At 41.2% G+C, this 27,885-nt stretch overlaps 1 protein-coding gene across 5 annotated transcripts in view; it reads right to left on the reverse strand.

The window, feature by feature from the left end:
* Positions 1-27,885, reverse strand: part of LOC125291179 (myotonin-protein kinase) — a 164,637-nt gene that overhangs the window by 97,025 nt on the left and 39,727 nt on the right. For all 5 annotated transcript variants that reach the window (XM_048237789.1, XM_048237788.1, XM_048237787.1 and 2 more), the window contains exons 2-4: positions 10,831-10,922; positions 10,587-10,670; positions 10,406-10,501 (exon numbers count right to left, since the gene is read on the reverse strand). In XM_048237789.1, the coding sequence (XP_048093746.1) occupies positions 10,406-10,501; positions 10,587-10,670; positions 10,831-10,922 (272 nt within the window). The remainder of the gene's footprint in view (positions 1-10,405; positions 10,502-10,586; positions 10,671-10,830; positions 10,923-27,885) is intronic.

Genomic DNA, 27,885 nt, shown 5'->3' on the forward strand with positions numbered 1-27,885 from the left:
AAAGGCTGTGTGAGTAAAAAGTGCAGCTCAATGAAATGATCTTATCTTTAATTTAAATAGTAGGACAACAACATAGAACATCAATGTGTGGTGGCCGGTTTTGATTTCGTGGTGCCCAGCCACAGATTAGTCAATGTATGGAAAACACTGTAGGTGTAAAATTAAAAATATTTAGCAGCACATGTTATGCTTGACGAATCGACGCTCATATTTTGCGTCGACGTCATCGATTATGACGACGCATTGTCCCAGCCCTACTTGTTACATTTTGGATTTTATTAGTTGTATCTCCTGGGATACATTGCCCTATTAATGTTTCCAAAATCATTTTGATGGCACAGAAACTCTTCAAAGGGTGAACAGCATTCTGGGCAGTCCTTATGGCTTGTAAAACAGAAAGTTGCTGTTCAGGTAGGAACACAATTTGGAGATCATTGGGTTATGTTGTAACCCTGGTTCTCTGAGTGAAGAGACCATCTCTCCACTCTGTTACATATTCCATATGTACAGGGAATGACCCCCCCCCCACCTGTCAAAGACTGTGGATAGGCTTTAAGACACACCGGCTCGCGTAGTCACGCCCACACCCGAACCTATAAAACACCTGTGTTGGCGTGTAATCACTGATAGTTTGATTGGAATGGGTCTCTGAGCAGCCTGAGGATTGGAGAGATGGTCTCTTCACTCAGAGAACCAGGGTTACAACATAACCCAATGTTCTCTATCGTCTCGACACCTCCATCTCTCCACTCCGTTACATATTTCATATGTATGGGGTAACTCTTTAAGACATGAAGAGATAGTGCAGCCCACACCCAAAACACTGTATGCCATCAACAAACTATTGTACACTATTTACATGCAGATCTGGAAGATGATCAGCAAGACGGCCAAAAAGGCCAAGCCCGAACACAGAACAGGGCCCTGCCAGGTGCAAGGGCTAGCACTGTGATGAAGGGCCACCCAGGTTGGCCCAGAAGATGCAAAAGGGGCTCCCAGTTTCACTCTGGAGCCACACCAAGCATACGCTTGGCAAAAGAGGGGCTGGCTGCCACATTCAGGCGGTGGAATCGGTAAATGTGGAGCAAGAAGACCAAGTGGCTGCCGAAAGAGCAGGATGTCCTCGGGTGAAGCCGAAAAGGGTCCATCTGGCATGTCTGGCACCACACTGTGAAGACCTGCCAGCGATAAGTGTAAGCAGCCCTCGTAGATGGTGCTCGAGCCTCTTGCATTGTGTACAGTGAGTGGATTGGTCGCAAACAGATCGACCTCTGCTCTGCTGAGTCGCGACCAGACCTCCTCGACCACCTGGGGGTGGAGCCTCCACTCTCTTAAGCCTTGGTAGAAAGTGCTGAAGGCTAAGGCTCAATAGGCACCTCTGGACAGGGTGCATGTGAAGGAGGGTAAGGGGAACTACCTGCACCATTGCTGGAGAAGGCAGAGTTTCCACTCCACCTGGGCATGCAACGTAAAGCAACTGAGACATGTGGCAAAAGACTGTGGTAGTGTAGTGGTTAAGGAGCTGGGCTAGCGTGCAGTAGCCTGAAAGTTGTCGGTTCAATTCCCAGCTTCCACCGTTGTGCCCTTGAGCAAGGCACTTAACCCCAAGTTGCTCCGGGGACAATGTGATCCCTTGTAATATAGCTAACATATGTAAGTCACTTTGGTCAAGAAGTGTCTGCTAAATGTAATGTAATGTAATGTAATGTAATGTCTCTCCGGTGAGAGAGTAACAGTTGCCGTCCTTGAGTCGAGTCCAGGACCATACCCAAGAAGGTTGTGACCTGGGATGGTTGGAGTCTGCTTTTCTTGAGATTGAGGCGCAAGCCCAAGTCCATGTGCCTCAAAAACAAGGCCATGTGTAGGCGACATTGCTTTTCTGAGGTTGCAAACCTCAGGAATCGCCAGTGCCCAGGCCAGATGGGTATCTGAAAGTAAGCGCCCTGCAGGTCTACGGTAGCAAACCAGTCCCCTTCATTGATGGCCTGCCGTACCCTCAGAACTGTGAGAAACCTGCACCTCAGGGAATGGAGGTGCACGTTGAGACCCCTGAGGTCTAGAATAGGACGAAGGTCTCTTGTGCGTTTGGGTATAAGAAAATAACGGGAGAAGAGCCCCGCTTGGAGGTCTGAACAATTGACCTCTTTATTTCCCTCTTCTTCAGGAGGGTGGACAGCTCTGCCCACAAGGCGTGCATGGTACCGATCCCAAGCCCCACCTCCCATTGTCAGTCACATAGTTACTGTTGCTAAGTCGGACTAAGTTTGCAGGAAAGTGAGAGGGAACGTGTGTTCAACATGGGGATGCAGCACCATTTAGCCGAGTGTAACCGTATGTGCTGGATAATTTCTAGTCGTGTAATATTGCTTCAAAAAGCAGAGGCCAGAAAGACCTTCAGTATGCAATGGAAGACACATGCAATATCCGCTTTTATCAACGAGGTGGAACAGCACAAATTGAGGGCAAATCAATCTGGTGTTATGGATCTTAATGGGATGCATGTTAACTGGGGATAAACAATTAGCAAGTTATCACAAGCAGGTAGTTTACCTTATTTGCTGCAAATGTGACTGATTCAATAAACAGGTCTGCGTGAACATAATTGTGTTGACGTGTCCATAATAAAATAACAAAATCTAACCATATTTTGAGGATTAATTGAAGACGGAACCAAGTGCTGCTCAGATCCAAGTTCGTAACGTGGCTAGCCTGTTAAGCAACTCGAGTTGTCTTATGTTGGGGAGGTGGAGAGATAGCCTCGCTTCGGTAGGCCTATACTTATTATTTTGAATGGCTGCTTTAGAGTATGTTATTAGGAAGAGTTCAAATTAAAATATACAAGTGTATTGAAAAGAAACCACTAGATCTATCCCGAGATTAAACCACGCACAACATATCTGCATGGCAGGCAGACTCTAGCCTATCAAGTGCACCACTGCTGCTACGTGATTTGTCTTGCACTAGACTTCATCAGTGCCCGCTGGTTACTGTTATACTTAATTTAAATGTGGGCAATTTAGTAGGCCTAATATTTGTGATTTCGAGACTGCATAGCCTATACAGCAAGGCTTAGTTTAGTTTTTTCGGCACATGATTTGATCTTTAGAAGGCATTAGGCTATCGTCCAGCCATCAAAATAATGCATCGCAGTAGCCTAGGCTATTTGAGTTTGTGGAAAAATTATCGTTAGCTTATTTCTGTGAACAGTCTTCTATCCCAAGTTAAACATGGCAAGTAGGCTGTGCCTAAAAGCTGAAAGCATTCTTGTTTTGTGTAAGGCGATACATGATTGAAGGTGTAGCCTTTAAAGAAGCCCTATGCAGGTCTGGTTATTCCTTCGCTGTTTCTGGGTTTTCGCCTGATTTGGGCTCGACATAGCTTCACGACATAGCTCCCCCTGCAGCTTCGGTAGCAAGTGACTGCTACGCTAAACCCCCACTAGCTAGCGAGCTAGCCATCAAGAAACCAAGCTAAACACATACAGGGCTCACAATAAAACGGTCGAGCAAACACATTGTTCAAGAGACTATCAAACCACATTACAAAAACTAAGTTCACCCAAGAGTAGGCTACTTACAATTTCAACAGCAATAAAGCCTGTAAAGGATTTGTTCGGACCGGGACCAGAAAGTTGCATATTCAGTTTTTCCGCGGAGAAGCACTAGGGGGAGACGAAGCACCCACCAAACGACCCAAAAAGTGTTGCAGAACCATCAGAACGACTCTCAACATGCCTAATTAAGGTCATTTTTACTGGCCCCCACGGCTAGCTTGAGGGCGGTTACCCCGTCCCTGGGATGTCTGGAGCCACTGTTTAAAGATCAGTTGGCCCCCAAACGGAATGCCCCAAGATAGGTGTTGGCTGAGGCGCGGATGCCCTAGGGCACCTAGTGCTCCTGGCACGCCTGCCAAGAGACTCTGACACCTCTTCCGCACAGCGACGGCTGTCCTGTGCCTGCTGCAACAGGGTGGTTGCCTGTGGGCCGATAATGGCCTTGGGCTCCACAGGCACTCTCAGAAGACACTGCCTGCTGGAGCTGAGATTGGGACAGCCAGAGATGGCGTATAGCTACCCAGAACTGAGCCAAGGAGTGACCCGATGCCACTGCCTACTCGACTCTGAAGCAAGGTACACAGAGGCTGACTGGAGCTCCCTCAAAAGAAAAGGATCCCCAGCATTGCTTTGCAAAAGACCAGAGAGGTGATGCACATACAAGGACAAAACGGCTGCCATATTAGCAAGGCGGGCTTGCATTGCTATGGGCCTATGCAGCTTACCCAGCAGAGCCTCCATAGTCATGCCATTGCTACTGAGGCAGGAGGGACCATCAAAGAGGGAGTGGCTCCAAAGCTAGGTCCACTGGGGGAAGCGAGTCACAACCAATCTGCTCTTCGCCATGCATGTGGGAAAGCCCCTTAGCCTGCCCAGACCACCTTACAAAGGTAGTTGAAGAAGAAACTGGCGACAGACCAGTCTAAGTCTGGAATTGGACAAGAGAGGTATTTTTTCAGATTTTCTTAAAAGTAAATACTTTTTGAGAAATAGGGGATTAAAAATGTCAAAAAGCTAATTTTTCCCCCATAGACTTCAATGGCTGTGATGTCATAATGGCCTAAAGGCAGCTGCGCTTGTTAAGCTCCCAGAGTAGTTCCCGGGCTAATTAGAACACTGGCACAGGTGTCACCTGTGAATCAACTGTCTCAGCTTCTAATGCATACAATCTGGTGCTCCCTAAAACTACACATCCCGTAATTAACTTGTGCGCACGCGCAGTAGCGTTCTCCTTGCCTCATTGATTCCTACCGATTCTACAGGCACTGCTGCCGTCAAGCATCCTCTTGAAGAAAGTTTACGTTCTTGTTGTCTGGTTCGTCCAACAAACGACGACGCAACGGACGTGTGTGAAGTCTGTTTAAAACGACTCGGCTTATCAAGTAAGCAGGCAAGCTGGTGTTAGCTTTAAACTTAAGCTAATAGTAAGTTCATGTTTCTAGGTTCGCGGTTGTGTGCAGTGGAGGCGGAAGCAGCTAGATAAGCACTCAAATTGCCAGCCGGCCGCCTTTCGTAGCGATAGCTGGCCTGACGAGGAAAATGGCAAACAATCACTGGCTGAAACTTAGCCTTTGTTTTGAACTACGTTTGTGTGAGTGGCTCAATGAGTTAAATCTCCAGTTACAAGGCTAAGACAAGCACCTACCTCACCTAGCAGATCTAAGATTACAGCAAAAAACTTGAGGTAGGGGACAGGCGCCTCGATTGCGACACTATTATGCCTTTGAGAATCTGAGTGAAATTGCTGAAACGTCTGATTCGGGAGCCACTCTTCTGATCCAATGTATTAAACAGTAGGCCTACATCACATCCCTGCAAAGTTTATTTCAAAAATATTTCCCAACCAGCAGTGCTCAGTATGACTGGATTATGGATCCATTTAATGCAGCATGTTGGTATTTCATTGAATATACAGTGGGCAGTGCTTCGACTTGGCCAGCTTCCCTCGCGGTCCGCACTCGGCATCACACGACTTTAATTTGTATTTTTCCAGTGACGCTGCAACGACGCTGCAACAACCGGCAGAGGTCTCAATTGAGCAGGGTGTCTCGTAAAAAGAAATGGAGCTGGAAAACCCTACACAGACTTCACTACAGACTTTAGCAGACCGGTTTAGAAATAATTTAATAGCCAGAAATATGCCTGCCGTAGAAGAAACGCAGGACAAATTAAACATTCTGGTTTTCTCCGAGTGTACCGATGATAGACAGACATAATTTGGACAACATATAGAGCATATTAACCTCCGTTGCTCAGCCAAATGCCTTCCTGTTACGTCCTGTTATCACGGAGCTACAGGCGATAAACGAATTTTGATGGTGCAAGTTTACTTCATTAGCGGTTTATTTATTTTTTTGATTATTAAAGAGTGTTTTTCATTTAAAGGTTTGACTTCGTGCTTATTCAGTAGAGCATTTAGTGCTCTCCCCAATCCCAGGCGTTCACATTGCATGTTTGTTTTGTAATGGATGCAACCGCGAGATAGGCTATCGTTTGGCGGCAATGAGTTGTTAACAGACATGAACCAAGACATATAGCCCAGCAGCAATCTAGGGACTGTTAGTTATTTATTGAAGGGGCCACCGGAGGAATTTTGAGTGCTTCAGTTGCAAGTTGCATGACCCTCTCTTGCCAGCTAGAAATTGTTCAATGATCCTCCGACAGAATTGTTAAAAAAGACATGACCCTCCCCTGCCAATTGTCGCTGTCTTCCGCACGCGCCACAGCCACACACTGTGATAACGTTCTTAAATCAATCTTTCCCGTGAGCTTGCATGCTACCAGTCCTTCCTTTTCAAATGTGTTGCGCCTGTTTGCACAATTTCACAAATAATCATATGTGATTAATAATATGACAAATAATCCCTGTGCACAGGGACCGAAACAATGCATGCCAACTTTTTCCGTGTTTATCACATATTTTAACTTTCCCCCGCTGTCTTGCCGTTTTAATGTTTTCCCGTAGAATATCCCATATTTTTATACTCTCATAACAGCCCTGCCATCGGGCCTCTCTCTGTGTTGCCCTGTTGCTACCCCTTGCCCTTCCAACGAAACAGATGTCTTGAAATCATCGTTTTCCTTACTTGAAGGCGAACTTAGAGTGATGTTAACCTATTTAAGTTTAACGGCGTGATTGTCGTGAGAACCGCGATTCATTGGCGCTTGCATGTTCGGCCTTATGTCTACGTGCGCACCTGAGGCTACTCAGCTACAAGAGAAAGAATTTCCCCTGTATGTTCACTGCAAGTTGGCCTACCATAATTTACCAACTCTGCACTGTAGACCCTATCTGGCTATTTATATTTTTCTGTGAAATAAGCAAATGTATTTGTTCACCTTTATGAAACAGAATTACGCATAGGCTACTTGGAACATAATACATTTGACAAAGGACAGATGTATGTTGCTAGTGACAAATATTAACTTTCAGTGTTTTACGATGTCTTTGTCATGGGGAAGTGTTTTTCCCCATGCATTTATTCTAGGTTACTGTCAGTGACTGCCGTGAGAGAAGCGGGTTCTGTGTTTTAGTTCATGTCAGTGACTGGCCTTGAGAAAGCAGGGTCTATGTTGTGTTGCGTTGCGTTAATTTATTTTCATTGGGCATACCGTGCCATGCCGTCCACAGCTCTTCAGTTCAAAGCCAAAATTACTCCTTTTGAAACAATGAGTGCAGGAAGCGCGTTTGTATGGTTATATTGCTTGACGGGGGGGATCCCAAGCAGCTTTCAGCCATAAGGCTACTTTGAGAACATTTCAATTCACCCGACACTAATATTCAAAATGTTGAAAACTATTTCGGCATAGCCTATGCAGCAGTTTAATTAAATAGAATGTTAGTTGTAAACAAACGAGCTACTTGGTGAGGCTTGGCCTCACAGATGCGCTCGTGCCTTAGATGGCAGGAAAAATCTTCACGATAGGCCTATTAACTAACCACCCGATTCACGTTGGCTGGGGGGGAAGAGGGGCTATCAGACATTTGTGCCCAGTTAATCCGGCCCTGCCCCCAACAAATCACACCTTCCCACCTCTGACAGCTTAAAAGAAGTCAAGAGGACTCCTTACTCACAGACCTATTCACAAACCTGCGGCATTTTGTGTTTTGAAATCCTATGCAGCTACAGAAGCTTCCAATCGTGAGGAAGCAATTTTGCCTTGTACGCATAACTAACATGCAATAACGCCGCCAACAACAACCAAAACTAGGCTAATCATTGTCAACATGTAAATTAAATGTAACATTATTGTGAATCAAATTAAAATGTTCTCTTTTGCAAACGTAGGCATAGTAACAGAATAATTTAATAATGTTACAAAGATACTACAATCCGTATGTTTCATTAGGCTACTAGGCTATTTGTTTTGCCTTGATTCATTTAGGCTAGGCCTTTTTATTCAGGGGCCGTATTCACAAAGAATTTTAAGGCTAAAAGTAGCTCCTAACTGGCGAATTTAGGAGCAACTCCTAAAAATAATGGGCGTGTCACTCCTAACTTCAGGACTCCTAATTTTTTTTCGCCACCAACAACAACCAAAACTACTCATTGTTAACATGTAAATGAAATGTAACGTTTCATTGTGAATCAAATTAAAATGTTCTCCTCTTTGCAAACGTAGCCTAGGCATATCGTGACAGATTAATTTAATAATGTTGCAAAGGTAGGCTACTGCATCAATCCATAGGCCTATGTTTCATTAGGCTACTAGGCTATTTGTTTTGCCTTACTCTTTATTCATTTAGGCTAGGCCTTTTTATTCAGTTATTAATCTTACGTCCTTCGCACTACTTGTGTAGCGCACGCATTCTTCGACCTGTCACCTGTCACTCATCATCGGAAGAGAGGTGTTTGGAATTCCCGCGTTACTTCAGTCAAGCTCGTGCATGAGTAATGACGTCATCCATAGCCACGAAGACTCACTCCTAGTTTAGGAGTTGTCTGAAAGGCTTTGTGAATAACTTTTAAGAGAAAACTCCAAGCTAAAATCTTTAAGTGCGATTTAGGAGTAACCTACTCCTAGTAGTAAGATAAAAGCCTTTGTGAATAGCCTACGGCCCCAGTTATTCATCATCTTCCGTCCTTGTGTAGCACACGCATTCTGAGACCTGTCACCTGTCACTCATCATCGTAAGGGAGGTTTTTGGAATCATGCCCGCGTTACAATCATCAGCCAATCAAGGTGGTCACGCTTGCCCATTTACCCAAATTAATGGGCATCATAACGCACATTCTGGCGGGTCTGTTATTTACCGTAGGCAACGTTTAACAGTACCTAACAAGTGTAATGAGCTATTCATTGTCGAAGGTGCATGGTGAAGTGAAATTCTTACTTTGGAAAACAAACATTTGCCGATATCATCGCCGATCAGCAGAATATTGCAACAGATTCTGTGTTTTGGACTGCAGGTAACTTGTTAAGCCAGTGGTTCTCAAACTTTTATTTCATTCCCCACTTTGATCAAGGGGCATAACTGATGATAGTGGAGATAACGTGTTATCCCGAGGCTTTTGCAAGTCAGCATCTTCGACGGTAGTCTATTAAAAATATAAGTTTTCGATGTCCCAAACGGAGAGCCATACTTTATTGTTTTTAACGACATCTATGCTACTCACAAAAATGTAGGCATGGGGAGTTAATTTATGTGTTAAATTATTGTGATTACAAGCCAGTGGTTTTCAAACATTATCGTGACTTCGGACATCTAACTAAATGCAACAGGCTCATATCGTCCTGCATTATTAAAATGAGGACCAGTGTTTTGTCAAATTGCAAATAGCTATTAGTTTTAACGATTTTTTATGATAGTATGAAGTGCTTTTTGTATAGGCTACTATCTTAATCTTGGAATATGGGGAGGGAAGTGGCGTCTGCAGTCAACCAAATATGAATGTAATTCTGCGGCATAAAGCAGATGTATTTGTTTATTGTACAGAAAAATAAAAATGACATGTCAAGCAGTCAATTGACTACATTGCAGTCAAGAAGTAGGGCAAATAAAGACACTGTTTTGATTTGCGTAGTTCGCGTTACCCCAACACTGACAATAACATAGACAGCAAATTAAGATATTTTTTTCGTTTTGTGGAGGCGGCACCGGTAGGCTATCAAAAGCAGATTTCGATTTTAAGCTACCACCGTGTAGTCAAGCCTTAAGCCATACCCAAGTAGCCTTAATCGAGGTAATGTTTAATTACGATTTATTTTGTTATTGAATTAAGTAGGCTGGGATTCCTCTACGGTAACAATTACGTTTAAAAGGTAGCCTAGCCTCCTGCTTTTCAGAAGGGCGGCAGTCAGGCTACTGAGAGGCGATGTACAGTGGCAGAGCGGCGCACAGTGGCTGAAAGGGGTACTAAAGCTTCACGCAGCTTCACGCCTCGTAATGCGCGACTGAAGTGGCCATTTGAAAGCGATGCCCACTGTAGATTACACAGGTTGAAGAGATGGCGACATGAGACTGATGCACACTAAAGTTAGGAGATCAGCTCGTAATCCACTAATTTTCAATCGCCGAAGCAACAATCTGTAAAACCGGCAAGTTTAGGCTAGGTAGGCTATAAATTCAGAGACTGAGAAGGCCTATAAATTCAGAGACTGAGAAGGCCTATAAGTTCGGAGACTGAGACTGAGAAGCAGCGACATTCACGCCAGCGTCCTCTCAGCGTAATGATAACTTGATTTGGTCAAAACCTTTAGAAATGCCACCCTACAGGATGTTAAAAAGTATGTATCGCCTAGTGCACGTTGGCTTTGGAAACCTATAGAGAAAGTGTTTTTCTTTGATATGATAGATAATCTTTGTAATGGTGAAAGTGTCAATAAAAAGCTGATCAAACTAATCCTTACAAGATAATTGTCATCTTGAAATGCGTAGTGGAGCTCTGTAATCCACTGTCGATCTCCCTTCAGAAGGACCTCTCTCTCTTCCTGGTAGCAAGCTGTCTAAAAACCAAGAAACAACACCTAGACTGAGACACCTGATATGGATTCAAATAAAATGATGATGTTGGTATGCAGCATAGCCTACCTCTCCTCGTTTCAGCATATCCCACTTGTTCATAATCTTCATAGCGTAAACCTGTTGGGTGCTCCGCATCTTTGCCACAGCCACCTGCAGACACAGAACCTGGCTGAAACCAACAGGATACCACTCCTACAGACCCCTATCCAAGTTCTTTGAAGCATGTAACTTTGAAGTGTTCTTAAAGTGTTGGGTAAATCCACAAAAAACCTCACAAAACAAGTGGAAGGCCTTTAGATTGGTCCCAAACCTCACTGAAGGTCCCTCTGCCAATCACTTTCAGGATCTCAAAGTCATCCCTTTGAATTCTTGTCATCTGCACCTGCCTCACCAGTGGCTCAGCTACAGTTGGAAGAGAAGTAAGAATATATATGTTATTTCCTACAGTTATAATATACAACTCTGGAAAAAATTAAGAGACCACTGCACATTTTTCTGATGTCATCCTACGGTTGCTGAGTGACATTCGAATGAGTTGACGGCCTGTGAAAAAGGAGTCCTCTCCTCCTCCTTCCCCTACGACAAACTTTTGAAGAACTGCCTTGTCTTCAATTAATGCTATAGACTTAGCACTATCTGATCATTTTTGTGTATTCTTTGATGGACAGGTCTCTCCAATTAGCCAAACTCAATCGAAAACTGTCCTTAAGAGGTATATTAATGAGAATACCTGCAGTCTGTTTAAGGAAGCCATGGCTATTACACCATGCATAACAACTCAGGGTGTGGAGGACCATCTATGTCTGTTTAACGCCAATATTCTCAGGATATTTGACTCTGTAGCACCTACCAAGCTTAAAAAAGTCCGCAGGAAATGTAAAGCACCATGGAGGTATACCACAGCAGTAGCGACTCAGAAAAGAGAATGTAGGAAAGCTGAGCGTAAATGGAGAAGGAGCAAGCTTCAGGTTGACTATAATATATTCAAACTTCAATCTTACAACTATGAGTTAAGAAAGGCTAGACAATGTTATTTCATTGAACAACATCATTCACGAGAACATTAACAACTCCCGTGCACTGTTTGCCACTGTTGATAAGTTAACAAATCCTCCAGTACATCTACAGTCCCTCAAGAGTTTATCTCATCTAATAAATGCAGTGAGTTTGCTTCCTTCTTCCAAAACAAAATGGAAAATATTAGAAAAAACATCAGCTCCACCTGCTTATGTAATGTCTTGGTTAAATCATCAAATACACATGTAGCCTCTTTATCTGAATTTACTGCCATTGATAGTAAAACTCTTGAAAAAACAGTGATGCAGCTCAGCTCATCTACTTGCTGTCTTGACACCTTGCCCACAAGCTTCTTTAAAAGCATCTTTGATTGCAGTTATCAAACTCCTCATAAAAAAGAAACCTTGACCCCTCTGTGCTTAACAACTAAAGGCCCATCTCAAACCTCCCCTTTATAGGCAAAGTTATTGAAAAAGTTGTATTCAACCAAGTCAATAACTATTTAAATACAAATGTCATCTATGATCAACTACAATCAGGCTTTCGTCAACACCACAGTACCGAAACTGCACTTAAAGGTATTAAATGATATCCACCTGAATACAGACTGTCCAACTGTCCTAGTAATGTTAGACCTTAGTGCAGCTTTCGATACGGTTGATCATGTATTACTTCTCTCGACTAGAATGGACTAGAACGGATACTAGATTTTTCCCAACACTAGTGTTTTAAAAAGAAACTACAAACTGAACTTTTTCATTCTGCATTTATTGATTAGTTTTTTGGTTTATTTTTTATTTATTTATTTATTTTACCTCATATTCATTCAGTCTTATTTCCCCCTTGATCTATTTTATTATTTTATTGTATTAATTTCTATTAGTAAGTGTGCTTGCAAGCACACTTATTGTTCTTCTTAAGTTTTATTATTATTAGGGGTCCGAGCAGCGTAGCTGCAGGTCCCCTATTGTTTCTGTACCGTTCATTTTTGGCCAAAAGTCTGTAAAAGTCATACTGCAGCCTAAACCGTAACTCCACAACTCTTCAAATTTTCAGGTATGGTTACCAGTACCCCCCTCAACCCATAACCCAAAATCTGAGGTACTGCACCCAAAGGTGGTGCTATTGGAAAAAAAAGTTAATTATGCTAATTTCTCCTTACCAGATTGACCTAGACTCAAAATTCTTAGATGAATCTTTTTGGCCCTGGTCTTATGGTTTAAAATGTTTTACTTTTGACACAATTTCATGGAAAAGCCAAACATTATAAAAAGTTTCACACTCTTCAAAAATAATCAAATCTTCACCAAAATTCTCAGACAATGTTTAGACAAAGCCTCACAAAGGTTATCAAAAGAATTTGGATATGTTGTTCCATTTCAGAGATATAGACCAATAAAGTTCGACCACTCAGCCCATTTCTCCTATATCACCAATATTCCTATTTTTTCCTTGGAGAACAACCATACAACCATCATTATGTGGATACCATTAACAGTGCACATTTTCAGATCTGTACTCTTTTTTATAAAGCCCTTAATTCTATTGTCAAATGTATGCTAGGAATTTTCTTGATGTTGTGTGTTTGCCAACACACATTTTCACCATGTGAATGTGACTGCCAAATATGTAGGATTGTCAGTGGCTCAGTGGGATAATGCCTAGTGCTGGTGTTTGTTAGGTTGAGAGTTCGAATACCCTGTAGTGCTTTAGGCTCTAGCTCGAATACTATTGGTTATTGAAGACTCACACCATTGAACAGCACCTGAATGACATCAGGCAATCAACATACACAGTCATTAGTTGCCAAGAATCAGAATGCCGAGACACTCTGACATTTAGGGGAACTTCTTTGTTTACTATTTTTCCTTCATCATTAAGTCTATCATATTTATATTTCATCCATTAGTGTTCTTCTCTACAAATGTCTAATTGCCCCAGAATTTCAAAAAGATTTCAGGTGTACTCTTTCAGGAAAGCCCTTCATTTTATTGTCAAATGTATGCTTGGAGTTTTTCTTGTGTGTTTACCAACACACATTTTCACCATGTGAATGTGACTGTCCAATGTGTATGATTGTTAGTGGCTCAGTGGGATAATGCCTTGTACTGGTGTTTCTTAGGTTTTGTGTTTGAATCCCTGTTAGAGCTTTAGGATTTGTCATTTAAGATTCACACCATTGAACAGCACCTGAATGACATCAGCCAATCAACATTCACACTCATCAGTTGCCAAGAATCAGAATGCCGGGACTCTCTATTACATTTAGAGGAACTTCTTTGTTTACTATTTTTCCTTCATCATTACGTCTATCATATTTATATTTCATCCATTAGTGTTCTTCTCTACAAATGTCTAATTGCCCCAGAATTTCAAAAAGTTTTCAGGTGTACTCTTTTAGGGAAGCCCTTCATTTTATTATCAAATGTATGCTTGGACTTTTTCTTTTCTTTTTCCAATACACATTATTACTATGTGAATGTGACTGGCCAACATGTAGGGTTTACAGTGGCTCAGTGGCATAATGCCTTGTACTGGTGATCCTTAGGTTGAGAGTTCAAATCCCACTTGAAGCATTAGTGTATAGAATACTATTGGGTTGTGGATGTTAGCATACTACAATAGAATGCTGTACGGTTGTGGAGGTTAGCACACTATAACATTACAGCTACTTGTCAATATGGACATGTAGTTCAAGGCAAGTATAACTGTATAATTATAGGCTGTTTATCTTATTGACTCCGGCACAGCTGTAGCCTAATAATTATTTGTTATTCTTATAATATTTGTCATTTCTTATACATATTTAGTCGGCTCTTCCACTTGACAGAACAACTCTATATCGGTTAAGGATGTCACACATGAAACAATGCTGCAGAAACACGAAAATACGACTTTGAGTTTAGTAGGCTATAATTTTCAGTTCCTGTTTATCTATTGATTTAAAGGAATCGTGTTGCAGTCTTGTAAATAGTGAGTGGCAAGATCCCTAGTCATTGCAAAATCATAGTCTGTGACTTAAAACTCTACTACTTGTCTTTAGATGTGAGAGGGTCTGAGACTGTAGTCTTTCAAAAATCTTTTCCAAACTTTGCAAATCTTTCCAAAGTCTGTCAGTGTAAGGAGGGCTTGAGGTGAAAGTGCTGTGGAGAAATTGCAGGATTGTTTGGCTCTGCCACCTAACCACACCCAGTTTACCTGCTGGGAAACCCTGTAGCTCCGGAGCAGGGGCTCAGACCAGGATAAATTGTTTGCTCGCCCTCAGTTCACTCTTTTGTTCATCTCAACCCAGCACTCCAGTGTGTCCTGCTCTAGTGTTAATTTTGTCACCTATTTTTAATTTAGTCCTAGTCTTAGTCTTAGACGAAATGTCCTTTTTAGTCTTTGTCATATTTAGTCATTCAAATATAATTTTTGTTAGTCAAGTTTTAGTCGACTAAAAGTCTCGTCATTTTAGTCTAGTTTTAGTCAAAAGAAAACTAAAGGTATCTTAGTCTTTTTTTTTTTTTTTTTCTTAGTCAGTTTTAGTCAACACATTTTAGTCTTTTTTTTTATAACAAATTATTTCTGATTACCATTTGAGTCAAATAGTGTTTCACACATCTCAATTTTCCAACAATATTGTGTGTCCACAAGGCTACTCGTCTGTTATAATTACTCATTCTGATTTTTTGTCAGTCAGTATGTTTACATGCACAGGTAAGTCGAGCTACAGTTATAGCTCGGCTGGGATTTGACCATAGACGTAAAAGATTTGAATGGACCACTGTCATATTTGTAGACCAGTGTTTCTCAAAGTGTGGTCCGGGAATCACTGGTGGTCCGCAAGCTATCCCAAGTGGTCCGCGAGCAGACGTGATAAAATATAATATAGATGAGTTGTTTGCAATATTGAACCAACTTGTATGTAAAAACAGTTCTGCAACACTGTCTATGTAAGATATGCCAGTTTAAATCATACAGTATGAATCCACACAATAAGCAAAGTGGTTCAGTGAGTAGGCCTATAGTGTAGACTAATTATAGGCTACTGTTGAAGAAGGTATAATCTTTTTTTTTTTTTTTTAGCTAGGGTTAGTTAAGTGGTCCTGAAACTGAAAAAAGTTTGAGAAACACTGTCGTGAATAAAGTATTAATGTTTTACTCCGCCGCTAGATGGCGATATATAAAACACAACACATTCCCCAAACAGACTCTCCATCTTAGCCATAGCTAACTTGCTAGCTTAACTTTCCATATTAGCTTACTTGCTAGCAAACTTTGCATCATCAGTCTAACTAGTTAAATAGTTGACATTACATGATGAACATTTTCGTATGGACATTCTGGGGATGTTAATTTGTATGAGAGAAGCTTCAACTTCTGGGTATGTAGCATTGTGGCATACAGCTTAGGTAGTTAGCTTGCTAACTCTGGCAGAAATCTCCAGTGTTCTTGTTCCATGTAGTTTAGTGTTGCAGCCACAGGGTTGCAGCAACAGCACGTAGACTAGCCTACAGGAAAGCTGTTAAAGTTATGAACTCATTGAATATTTTTGAAAACGTAACAGCTAGATATTCTGTCTTCTCATTTTGTAGACGAAAATGAAGAGAGATTTTATCTTTTAGTCTCGTCTTTTTTCGCCAACAATAATGCATCTTAAGATAGTCTTAGTCAGTGTTTCAGGACATTACTGCTGTCTCGTCATCGTCTCGTCTTAGTCATGAAAAAAAAGGTTGTTGACTAACATATTTCCTCTCGTCTCGTCTGACGAAATTAACACTATCCTGCTCTGTGTGCGTCTTTGAGTTAACGTAAGTCATCACTTTAATGACCCTCACTATGACTTTTGTGATGTTTATCAGTTTGTAGAGTAGCTCTGCCATCATGTGTAAAGTTAAGGTCTTTGTTTGTTGGTTTGGTATGTTGGAGTCCCATGTGAGAGATGATTAGGTGATGTTGGTTGACTTGGGATGTCAAGTATTGTTTAGTTGTTCTTTATATAGCCATATGATTTCAGTTTATTGTTCAAATGTCAATTGGTTTGTTTGTGAGTTGGGATCTGTACTGATAAAGTTCACTTGTGTTGCACCGAAACCTGCCATCTCCGTGTCATCAGGTTAGCATACTAGAGAGGTTAGCATACTAGAATAGAATACTGTTAAGAATACTATTGGGTTGTGGAGGTTAGCACACTATAACGTTACAGCTACTTGTCAGGACTTGTCGTGCAAGGCAAGTATAACTGCATAATTATAGGCTGTTCATCTTATTGACTCCAACACAGAACCCACCCCCACCCCCCTTCATCTACCACCACAAATACAATTCCATTCTGTGGGAAACACTGCCTTCTATTATCAGACCCTTCATCTTATCCATGACAAATGCATAGTCCTGTAGAATAGAGTATTGTTAGAATACTATTGAGTTGTGGAGATTAGCGCACTAGAATACTACTGTTAGAATACTGTTGGGTTGTGGAGGTTGGCACACTAGAATAGGGTATTGTTGGAATACTATTAGGTTGTGGAGGTTAGCACCAGGGTGCGATTTGTAGGGGGGGATGGTGAGGATTTCCCCCCCTCTGGTTTTCCTATCCCTACCTCTGCTAAATTATTTTTATCCCCGGTGGGGACAACATTTATTCCCCTCTGCCCTTCATATTGATTAATGCTACTTCATATAAGTAAAGCGCTGCAACGTGAGAACAGTCTAGTAGGCTAGCCTACGTAATAATCTGACATCAGAAACGCACCGTCAACTTCAGCACTCATGCTGCTGTGCTGACACAGTGGCTGCGTGATAACTTAATTTGGCCTTGATCGTGCAGGACATTTCAGAATGTCTAGTGTGTAATCCATCATAAATGGCTAGTTTCAATGGAAAAGTTAGCTGGACAAATGAAAGAATACGAGAAGGATTCAGTGAAGCATATAGTCATATTTTAGGACCTTCAAAATTATAAAACTGATGCAACCGAGATGGAGGACAACTGCACGTAGAGTAGAACGTATAGGCCTATTGTCCGAAGGAACTTACATTAAATGAGGAGATATTTGCTGAATGTCACAAAAAGTGTTACAGAAATTGCTTGGCATCGCTTATTCAATGGCTCTCTATCGAAACACCTGTAGTTCATGGAGGGCTAAGCGAGAAAGCACTCGTTTGATAAATCAGCCAGTAGCCTAGGCTGAGCCTAGTGGCCTGGGGGATACAAACTTATTCAAAATCATCCCCCCCTCTGGTTTTTACACAAATCACACCCTGGTTAGCACACTATAACGTTATAGCACATGGTAATCCTAATTTTATGCATCAAATTTATTCCAATCCAACTCAAAAGTTTTGAACAACACAAAGTGAAGGTTTTATCCAGATCAAAACCAAGAATAGATTATGTGAATTTCAGGATCCTTGTTTCCCTTTGAACAAGCCATTTTCAAGATTTGATCCAATCCGATAGCCGAAATCCGGTAACTGAAATCCGATAACCGAAATCCGATCACGTTTCTTTTGAACAATTGGGCCCAAACAATCATGCATTTCCACTGAATTATTTTTGGAATCTGATCCCTTATCATACCTGTTCATTATTACTTTCGTTGCTTTCGACTTATCGTGACTAAATTCAAGATGGCTGCAAACGCTAAACTTAAGTGAAGATACTGTCTGTATAAATCGTCTTGTAAAGTAAACTACCAGTGCTTTTTCAAAGTTCTCAATGTCTCGTTTTAAATGTCAGGGCCCTCGGAAGTCTACCAATGAAGTGTGGAGATACATTGAGCCTGCGTAAAATGGGTGTAAAACAGTGATTTATTTGCATGGCTAGCCCGATGCGAAGCACCACTATTGAAAAAAGCTGTTGGTAGCATCGGCTAACTAAGCCAGATTTTTGGAGTGCAGGGGACAAGCCGAGATGGGCTATGAGACATACGTTCACACTCGGTATCATGTTTCAATACACTTTAGGTCAATATCACACCGGAATTCTCCTTTAAGCTGTCACACACTCAGGCGCTACTTTTAGGGCTAAAATGCTTCCTGAATTACTCTTAGTAAAAAAAAATAGGAGTCCTAAAGTTACGAAAGTACAAGCATCTCATATCAAATGACCATGGCATCACAGCTAAGCAACATAAATCCCATACAGCAACATCTCCTTCCTAGCTTCTAGCCACACAAGAAATGAATAATGTTAAATCTCTGCTTAGCATCTCCGCTTAGCATTCTAATAACAGAAGGGGCACATTTATGTTGATCACTACCATATAACTCATTATATCTGTAACTGTATAAAACACTTCCTTTCATAAAGGACGCACACCATCCAGCACATACACATGGAAACCGATATTTTAGGCACTTGGCCACAAACTCAAAACGTGTCTCTCTGAAGCTCTGTTCTAGAATATTTGCTCTGTTGTTCCCAGAGTTGCTTGGCAACAACAAATAAACAAAATGACAGTCTTTGATACCAATCAGAGAGGGTTCAAGCAGGGCGAGACGCTAAGCGTTGACAATTTCAGCGTTCGATTATTTCTTCCAGTAGCAGCAACTGGAATCCATGCATTTCCACTGAATTATTTTTTGGAATCTGATCCCTTATCATACCTGTTCATTATTACTTTCGTTGCTCGACTTATCGCGACTAAATTCAAGATGGCTGCAAACGCTAAACTTCGTGAAGATACTGTCTGTATAAATCGTCTTGTAAGTAAACTACCAGTGCTTTTCAAAGTTCTCAATGTCTCGTTTTAAATGTCAGGGCCCTCGGAAGTCTACCAATGAAGTGTGGAGATACATTGAGCCTCGTAAATGGGTGTAAAACAGTGATTTATTTGCATGGCTAGCCCGATGCCGAAGCACCACTATTGAAAAAGCTGTTGGTAGCATCGGCTAACTAGCGCCAGATTTTGGAGTGCAGGGGACAAGCCGAGATGGGCTATGAGACATACGCTCACACTTTCGGTATCATGTTTCAATACACTTTAGGTCAATATCACACCGGAATTCTCCTTTAAGCTGTCACACACTCAGGCGCTACTTTTAGGGCTAAAATGCTTCCTGAATTACTCTTAGTAAAAAAAAAATAGGAGTCCTAAAGTTACGAGTACAAGCATCTCATATCAAATGACCATGGCATCACGCTAAGCAACATAAATCCCATACAGCAACATCTCCTTCCTAGCTTCTAGCCACACAAGAAATGAATAATGTTAAATCTCTGCTTAGCATCTCCGCTTAGCATTCTAATAACAGAAGGGGCACATTTATGTTGATCACTACCATATAACTCATTATATCTGTAACTGTATAAAACACTTCCTTTCATAAAGGACGCACACCATCCAGCACATACACATGGAAACCGATATTTTAGGCACTTGGCCACAAACTCAAAACGTGTCTCTCTGAAGCTCTGTTCTAGAATATTTGCTCTGTTGTTCCCAGAGTTGCTTGGCAACAACAAATAAACAAAATGACAGTCTTTGATACCAATCAGAGAGGGTTCAAGCAGGAGCGAGAGGCGCAAACGTTCGACAATTTCCGCGTTCGATTATTTCTTCCAGTAGCAGCAACTGGAATCCATGCATTTCCACTGAATTATTTTTGGAATCTGATCCCTTATCATACCTGTTCATTTCTTACTGTTGCTCGACTTATCGTGACTAAATTCAAGATGGCTGCAAACGCTAAACTTCGTGAAGATACTGTCTGTATAAATCGTCTTGTAAGTAAACTACCAGTGCTTTTTCAAAGTTCTCAATGTCTCGTTTTAAATGTCGGAAGTCTACCAATGAAGTGTGGAGATACATTGAGCCTCGTAAATGGGTGTAAAACAGTGATTTATTTGCATGGCTAGCCCGATGCCGAAGCACCACTATTGTAAAAGCTGTTAGTAGCATCGGCTAACTAGCGCCAGATTTTGGAGTGCAGGGGACAAGCCGAGATGGGCTATGAGGCATACGTTCACACTCGGTATGATGTTTCAATACACTTTAGGTCAATATCACACCGGAATTCTCCTTTAAAAGAAGTCGCGAAGACTCCTAACTCACTAAGACCGAACATTTTTTTGTGGTGGCATTTCACGTCGCGATGTTTTGAAATGCGTCTGCAGGAGCTAACAATCGCGAGGGAACAATTTTGCATTGTAGGCATAACTAAGGGATGCAGTAACCCGACCAACAACAACCAAAACTAGCCTACTCATTGTCAACATGTACATTAAATGTAACGTTTCATTGTGAATAAAATTAAAATGTTCTCCTCCTTGCAAACGTATGCCCGCTTGACAACGGCAGAGATAGAACTTGCCTTTGGCCATAGCAACCATCCATTTAGAACGACTGGCCTTCATAGCAACCAAAGATCTTAGCTGTGATTCATGTACAGTATGCATTCAATGTGATGCAAAGTATAGAAAGGTGATGAAATATACAGAGACAGGTCAAGAAATATAGTGCAATGTAGACAGTAGTATCCAGTTGATTTACAGAAGGTGGTTTAGAGTCATATGAATTAAATATAAATATGTGAAGTGTATTAGCAGTTATCTCATACAATAAGTAGAATAATGTATGTAGATGTAGCAGTAACATTATAATAGTAGAAATAATAATATAGATATATGCAGTGTATTAACAGAATATAATAAAACAGAATAAATATGGATATTCAATATGACAAATATATAACAGATATGTACATAACATACAGCTATGTGCAGTGTAGAAACAGTGTCATTGTAGTGCAGAAACAACATTATAAGAGTAGTAAGAATAAGTCTATGTGCAGGATGAATAGTATAAAGATCAGTAGAATAACTATGTATAAATGTAATTACAGTAGGCCTATGTACATTTGGAAATAAATAGAAAACTATGGGTGAGAGGGATAAATTAATTTTATTTAATCGTAAAAGTAAATTGCATTCAATTAAATTGCAATTAAAAAATCTTTCCAGTAGGCTTTAATGTCACGCAAAAAGTACAACCAAACCTGAGCTTGATCAACTAGTCTAAAGAACCACAACTTGAGTGTAGTTTTTTTGCTGGGTCCCAGGCCACGTTGGTCTGAGGGGAAATGAGAAAGCGGACAGTGCTGCCAAGCAAGCCCTCAATGAAGAAGTCACAGAATGTCAAATCCCTGCCCCAGACCTTAAACCTATACTGAACTCTTACATCACAGATAAGTGGCAATCTGAATGGATTTAAAATGTACCAACAACAAGCAAGGAATGTGAATTTTTTAGCACGTTTTCATGATCCACTGGGTCGTTATGGGCCACACAAAATACGGTGTTGCTAAAATTACTCCTATTGTGGCTATTAAAGACATGCGTTCATGAGTATCCAGCTACATTCAATGAGTTAAGTAAAATACATTCACACACACACAAAAAACATCACTAATGTTGTGGACATTCCTTTATTCTGATACATCAATAGGCTCTCAAAACAATCCCAAACAGACATAAGGTCTTTATAGAGCAAATCCATATAGATTATTTGTCAAATAAACCAGTAAAACCGAATTAGGGGATGGAATATATTAAAATAAATCAGTGAAAAAGTATCCTGACAAACAAGCAGCATTTTAATGCCTTAGTCATATTTCATAATTTCAATTTTTTCTCTAGGTTACCTGATAGCCCAGTTTGAGAGGTGCAAGATGCGTGACATTATTTATTTTTGCAGCCAATCACTGCTGTTTTTTTAATTTATTGATTTGATTTTAGTCATATAAGCTAAATTCGAAGGCAGGCCACAGGTAAAATCCAACGAACCGCATTCACCCCGCAAGGCAATAGTTGAATAGAACTTTTGAGGTATTGCTACTGCTCCAACACTGAAAGGCACTGTTAGAATGCTTGGATCAAGCCAGGTTCAGCATAGCATATGTCACTGTCTGCTCACGGCTCAAAGTGTGCTTGCCCTGGTTGGTGACCGGACCAGGGCAAGCACACTTTCGCAGTTCCCGCCGGAAATGCAGTCTAGTTTTTTACGGTTAATCCTTTCTTTTTCTTTTTATTTCTTTTAAACACATTGAGGGACATTTTTACAGACCCCGGGAGGTAAAAAAAAGGTAAAACGAAGGTAAAAAAAAAAAAATGAGAAAAGGTATGTACTTGGGACAAACACTGACGAGCGAGATCTTGAGTTTGTTTTTGCGAGATCTTGAGTTTGTTTTGCGAGATCTCGAGTTTATTTGGCGAGATATTGAGTTTGTTTTTTCGAGATGTTGACTTTCTTTTGCGAGATATTGAGTTTCTTTTGCGAGATATTGACTTTCTTTTGCGAGATCTCGAGTTTCTTTTGCGAGATCTTGAGTTTGTTTTGCGAGATCAAACAAGAGCAAAACTAGCGGGCTTCGCGCAAGCCAGGCTGAAGTGTCATTGTCGGCGAAATCACTGAAAGAGACGCAACGGGAGCAACCGCACCGGGCCCGGTCAAAAGTTACCCCTCCCCCGTGGGGAGTAGTAGGCTACGTTAGCCCATCTGACTGCAAGTGTCAAGACGTGAGATTAAGAGATTCTGTTCTCGGTAGCGTAGCCAGAAATGTTCAAATTGGTGGCCATACAAATTATATTTATTATTAATCATAGGCATGTTATATTTATGACATAAAAGTGGAATTTATTGAAGGCATTTAATCACAGCTGACAAATTACGCAGAAACATTTTCAACTGGAGCAAAACAATGCATCAATGTAGCTTCGGTGCGTCACATGAAACACAATTGAGACAATATTGGACAACTTCAAAGCCTTATCATACAGTGGGTCCCAGTTAAGAATTGACACTTCATTCACCATCAAGGTGATTCACGCAGCTGGGTGAAATGTAAGTACAACTGCAGCCGCTTGGGGGCAGCATAGTCCGCTGTGGCGTTCCACGGTCGAACCGGGCGGAGCATTCGACAGCAAGGGCTGTGATTGGCCGAGTTTTCAGTGCGTTTCTCTGAGTCTGTCTCAATTGGTGTACTTATGTGAGTACACTTTCGTGTAGTACACTATGTGCACTGTGTGCTTACTGGCGGAGTGCGCAAATTTTAACAAAATAGTATTGTCTCATATCAAACACTAACTCCGTGCACTTCACAGAAATGACGATCGCAAACATTTTAACATAACTTTATTGGCATCCTCAACTTGACAGTGACATGGTCATACTGTGTCAAAACATGAACCGTTTATGTTATAACTTACTTGTACCTCCGTAATGTGTTTTCCACTGCTGCTGCTTCAGCTTTGTCAACCGCGATTTCCACGAGTTTGAAAACGCTCCCTCCCCTTCCGCTATTTGGCCAAGATGGCGTCCGTTAAGGGCGAAAAGTGTCCAGCGTTGCACACTCAGCTTTTTGACCGTTATGAGTGCACCATCCAGGAACTTGCAGCGCCCTTCGTGTCGTTGGAATTGTCAGTGTGAACACCCTCATGCACTCAAATTAGGAATAGTTCTGATTTGTTTTACTACACTAACAATGTTTAATATAGCCTTTGCCTACAGCATCTCCTTAACAGTAATGTTAACAACATGACAGCATTCATATGACAAAGGAAAACGAATTCGGTCACTCAAGACTGTGCCACAGCAACCAGTGTAGGCTACAGTCCTACCCAATAGACCTACTCGAAGCAGATAGCGTTGTCTGACGGTCGAGTGGGTTAATGCGTGTATTTCCAGAACAGTTCTGCAACTTTCAGGCAGTTCTGAGTTCGAATCTAGGCAGGAGCAGAGCCATATAAATGCCTAGGCCTATTGTTATAATTTTTAGCAAGGTGTTGCTCCTGGCAATACTTGTTTATAAGACGCTTAGTGATTAGTTGATAGCTGTTTTGGGACACGCTAAACGCTCTTTATAATGAGCGATAATGGGAGTAAAACGACTGTTACGCGCTGTTACAACTGTAGGCTACAATGATTGCAATACAAAAATATGTGCGTGTTAGTTTAGTTAGTTTTGTGATGTTTTGCACTTTTGCCTCATGTGTTTTCAGGTTTGAGGGCTTTTTTGGCAAGATTGACCTTGGTTAGACTCTGCATATGTTATTTCTCCATATGGAAAATAAAGTCAATTTTCGACACACGTCTGTTATTAGTTCAATAACAAGTGTTCCTTGTTAAAACATGTGACTAGTGAAACTCAAATGATTTTAGAAATATTTAGCCAAAGCCAAAAAGTGTTAGAGAGAAGGAGAGACGCCGGTGCAGCTCAGATGTCTTCTTAATTTTCTTTATTCTTTAGTAAAAGGTGCAGAACATTATTAAACTTTGATTAACGTTTTGATGTTCGTTAGTCAAAAACATCGACACATCGAAATGTTAGTCAAAGTTTAATAATGTTCTGCACCTTTTACTAAAGAATAAAGAAAATTAAGAAGACATCTGAGCTACACCGGCGCCTCTCCTTATCTCTAAAATATCTGTCCTGGCCTGGTTGCACCGATTGTCGCCAAACGACAGAAGCCGAGAACCCTCCTTTGTCTACCAAAAGTGTTACTTTGTGCCCAGCCCCCCCACTGCTTGTGAAAGAAGGGGGGGGGGGGGGGGCTTAACGCGAAAAGCTTAATGTCCCAAAACGGCAACAAGTCATAATGGTAGGCTACAGGAAGTGGGGGAGGGTATGGGATGACCAGAGCCCTTCGCTGTGCTATTCAGAAAGCATCTTCTATTGTCTTTCCAGGCGCACACAGCTCGTTACCATATAGCCTATCGAGTGCCTTAACAGATAGGCTCTGCTCTTGGGTTTGGCCTCACAGCTTAACTCAACCCTCTTGTTGCTTGCAGTTTGTTAAATAAAGCAATGCAGATTACATTATTTATTTCTGATTAATTGCGTCTTTTGATGTCTTTTGCAACATCTGCTTGTTAGGCTGGGCTACTGTCAATGTCCTGTACAGGTTCAACAATTGCTGGTGTAGGCCTACAGGCTATAATCAATTAGGAACTGTTCGTTATTTATTTAAGGGGCTACCGGAGGAGTTTTGGGAGCGTTAGTCAAATAAGATGTGACCCTCCCTCGCCAGCAAGAAATTTTTCTATGACCCTCCAAAGTGATTGAGAAAAAACGCATGACCCTCCCCAGTCCCAACAATTTATTGATGCCTTCTGTAGGCTACTGGGTCAATTTGGGAGCTTGCATACGACACCTTCCTTTGAAATGCCTTGAAAAGGCTGTCGCTTGCACAATTTCACAAATAATCACTGCCATAATTTTCCGGTTTATTTTTAACTTATTCGCTGTCTTAGAAATCAGGGCTGTCGCAATAGCGCCTGTGCGAATTTGACATGCATTGCATTAACTGCATAATGCATTAACTTATGTGCATGAAATCATGCATTTTAAGTAGCCGGTGCATTTTAGTAGCCTAGTCTAATAAGCTACACCAGCTTGTCTTTAAGAGGGGAAATTGTATAGCCTATAACAGTGGTCCCCAAACTACGGCCCGCCACCTCATTTTGGGTGGCCCCCCAAAACATGTCCGCGGTATATAGTATCTGGCCCACATGGGAGTACGACATCGTCAAACTATAACTTCCGTAATTTCCCCCATTCATTCTCTATGGCGAGTCTTAACAGTACACATGTAATACTCTTTTAGATAGATAGATAGATAGATAGATAGATAGATAGATACTTTATTGATCCCTAGGGGAAATTCTTTTTGTCCACTGGTGGTTGTTTTGGCGCTGTTTTGCGTTTGCCATCGAAAACGGAATGAAACGTAGGCCTACCTGCAAACAATGCAAGAGGCTGACTGCATTAGTGCTCAAAGTATTCTAGAAGTGTATCAATTCATTTTTAATAACTAACTAAGTCAAGTCATATTTCTGGGACTTTCTGGGATAATTATTTCTAATTCGTTCAAATGTTCATACAAATTCACAAGTTCTCATCAGGTGAGTGAAAGTGGTCATTTCAGATGTTTTTGCCTGCACTTCATACAACTCTCATAGTTTGAGAACTTCAAATTATTTTTAGGATATTGCTTGTTCACAACTTGAGCTGTGTATGCAAATACACAGAGTTCAGAGTTCACACATTTTGGATAAAATACACTTTTGGGACTCCCTGCTAATACTTTTGGGAATGTTAAAGTCTTTTTATTAGTATTATTTCATTTGAGCTACATTTTACACTGATATGGCATGATGGCAATATAAACACAGCTAGTGGTTCTCATATGCATTGATGGATTTGCGATACTCGCAAAAGAAAGTCAATATCTCGCATAAGAAACTCGAGATCTCGCAAAAGAAAGTCAAGATCTCGCAAAAGAAACTCGAGATCTCACAAACCTAGTCAGTGTTTGTCCCAAGTACATACCTTTTCTCAGTTTGTTTTTTTTCATGTCACCTCCCGGGCTCCGTACATTTTGTATGATAATGTGCTATATAAATAAACTTGAACTTGTGCCACACCTGCATGGACTGCAGCCAAACACACTCATCTGCACTCAATTTCAGGTTTATGGTTTATGTGGTATGTATGTGTCTGTATTAAAGGAAAATTCCGGTATTTAGCACTTTGAGTCCCTTTTCTGGTTTGATTTGGATGAACTAGAGTGGTGGACGCCGAAATTTTGACGATTGGTCTTGTCTCGACCTTTCTGACTCGTTTTGAATCGCCTTTGACTTGTCAGAGTGGCTGCCTATAGGCATACTGTAGGCTACTCAAACATGTCCTAAAACAACCCTTAACGTTCGTTTTCAAAACTGTGCAACTCACCGAGTGGTTAGTGGTGTTCGTTGATTATTAAAAGCAAATATATTGGCGCAATGTATGATTTCCAGCCGTCTTATTTGCTATTGTGGAACTATTCACAACCGCTTAATATTTGAACCTGAAGCATAGACGGTGGCGCAGTAATATCAACGTGCAATAAATCTTCCAACAGAAATCAATGGGATTTTACAAAATGCCAAATAAAACGACAGAAACTGTATTTCGGTACGCTACTTGTTTTGGAACATGTTTGAGTAGCCTACAGTATGCCTATTGGCAGCCACTCTGACAAGTCAAAGGCGATTCAAAACGAGTCAGAAAGGTCGAGACAGGACCATTCGTCAAAATTTTGGTGTCCACTACTCTAGTTCATCCAAAACAAACCAGAAAAGGGACTCAAAGTGCTAAATACCGGAATTTTCCTTTAAGGTGTTGATTTTAACTGTGATTGGGTTAATGGTGTAGACCTTCACCCCTCTACAATGGTTTAGCCCAACATGCTGATTGGGGTAATTGCCTAGCCTATTTAAAGGCAGGCTTATTTCACACAGGAGAGAGACATAATACTGGAAACACAGGAAAACATGAGGACACATGGGAGAGCCAGAGATCCAGGGAAGTTGTGAAGTATTTG

The sequence above is a fragment of the Alosa alosa genome, chromosome 2 (genome assembly GCF_017589495.1).
Source record: "Alosa alosa isolate M-15738 ecotype Scorff River chromosome 2, AALO_Geno_1.1, whole genome shotgun sequence".
In the NCBI taxonomy this organism is placed as follows: domain Eukaryota; kingdom Metazoa; phylum Chordata; class Actinopteri; order Clupeiformes; family Clupeidae; genus Alosa; species Alosa alosa.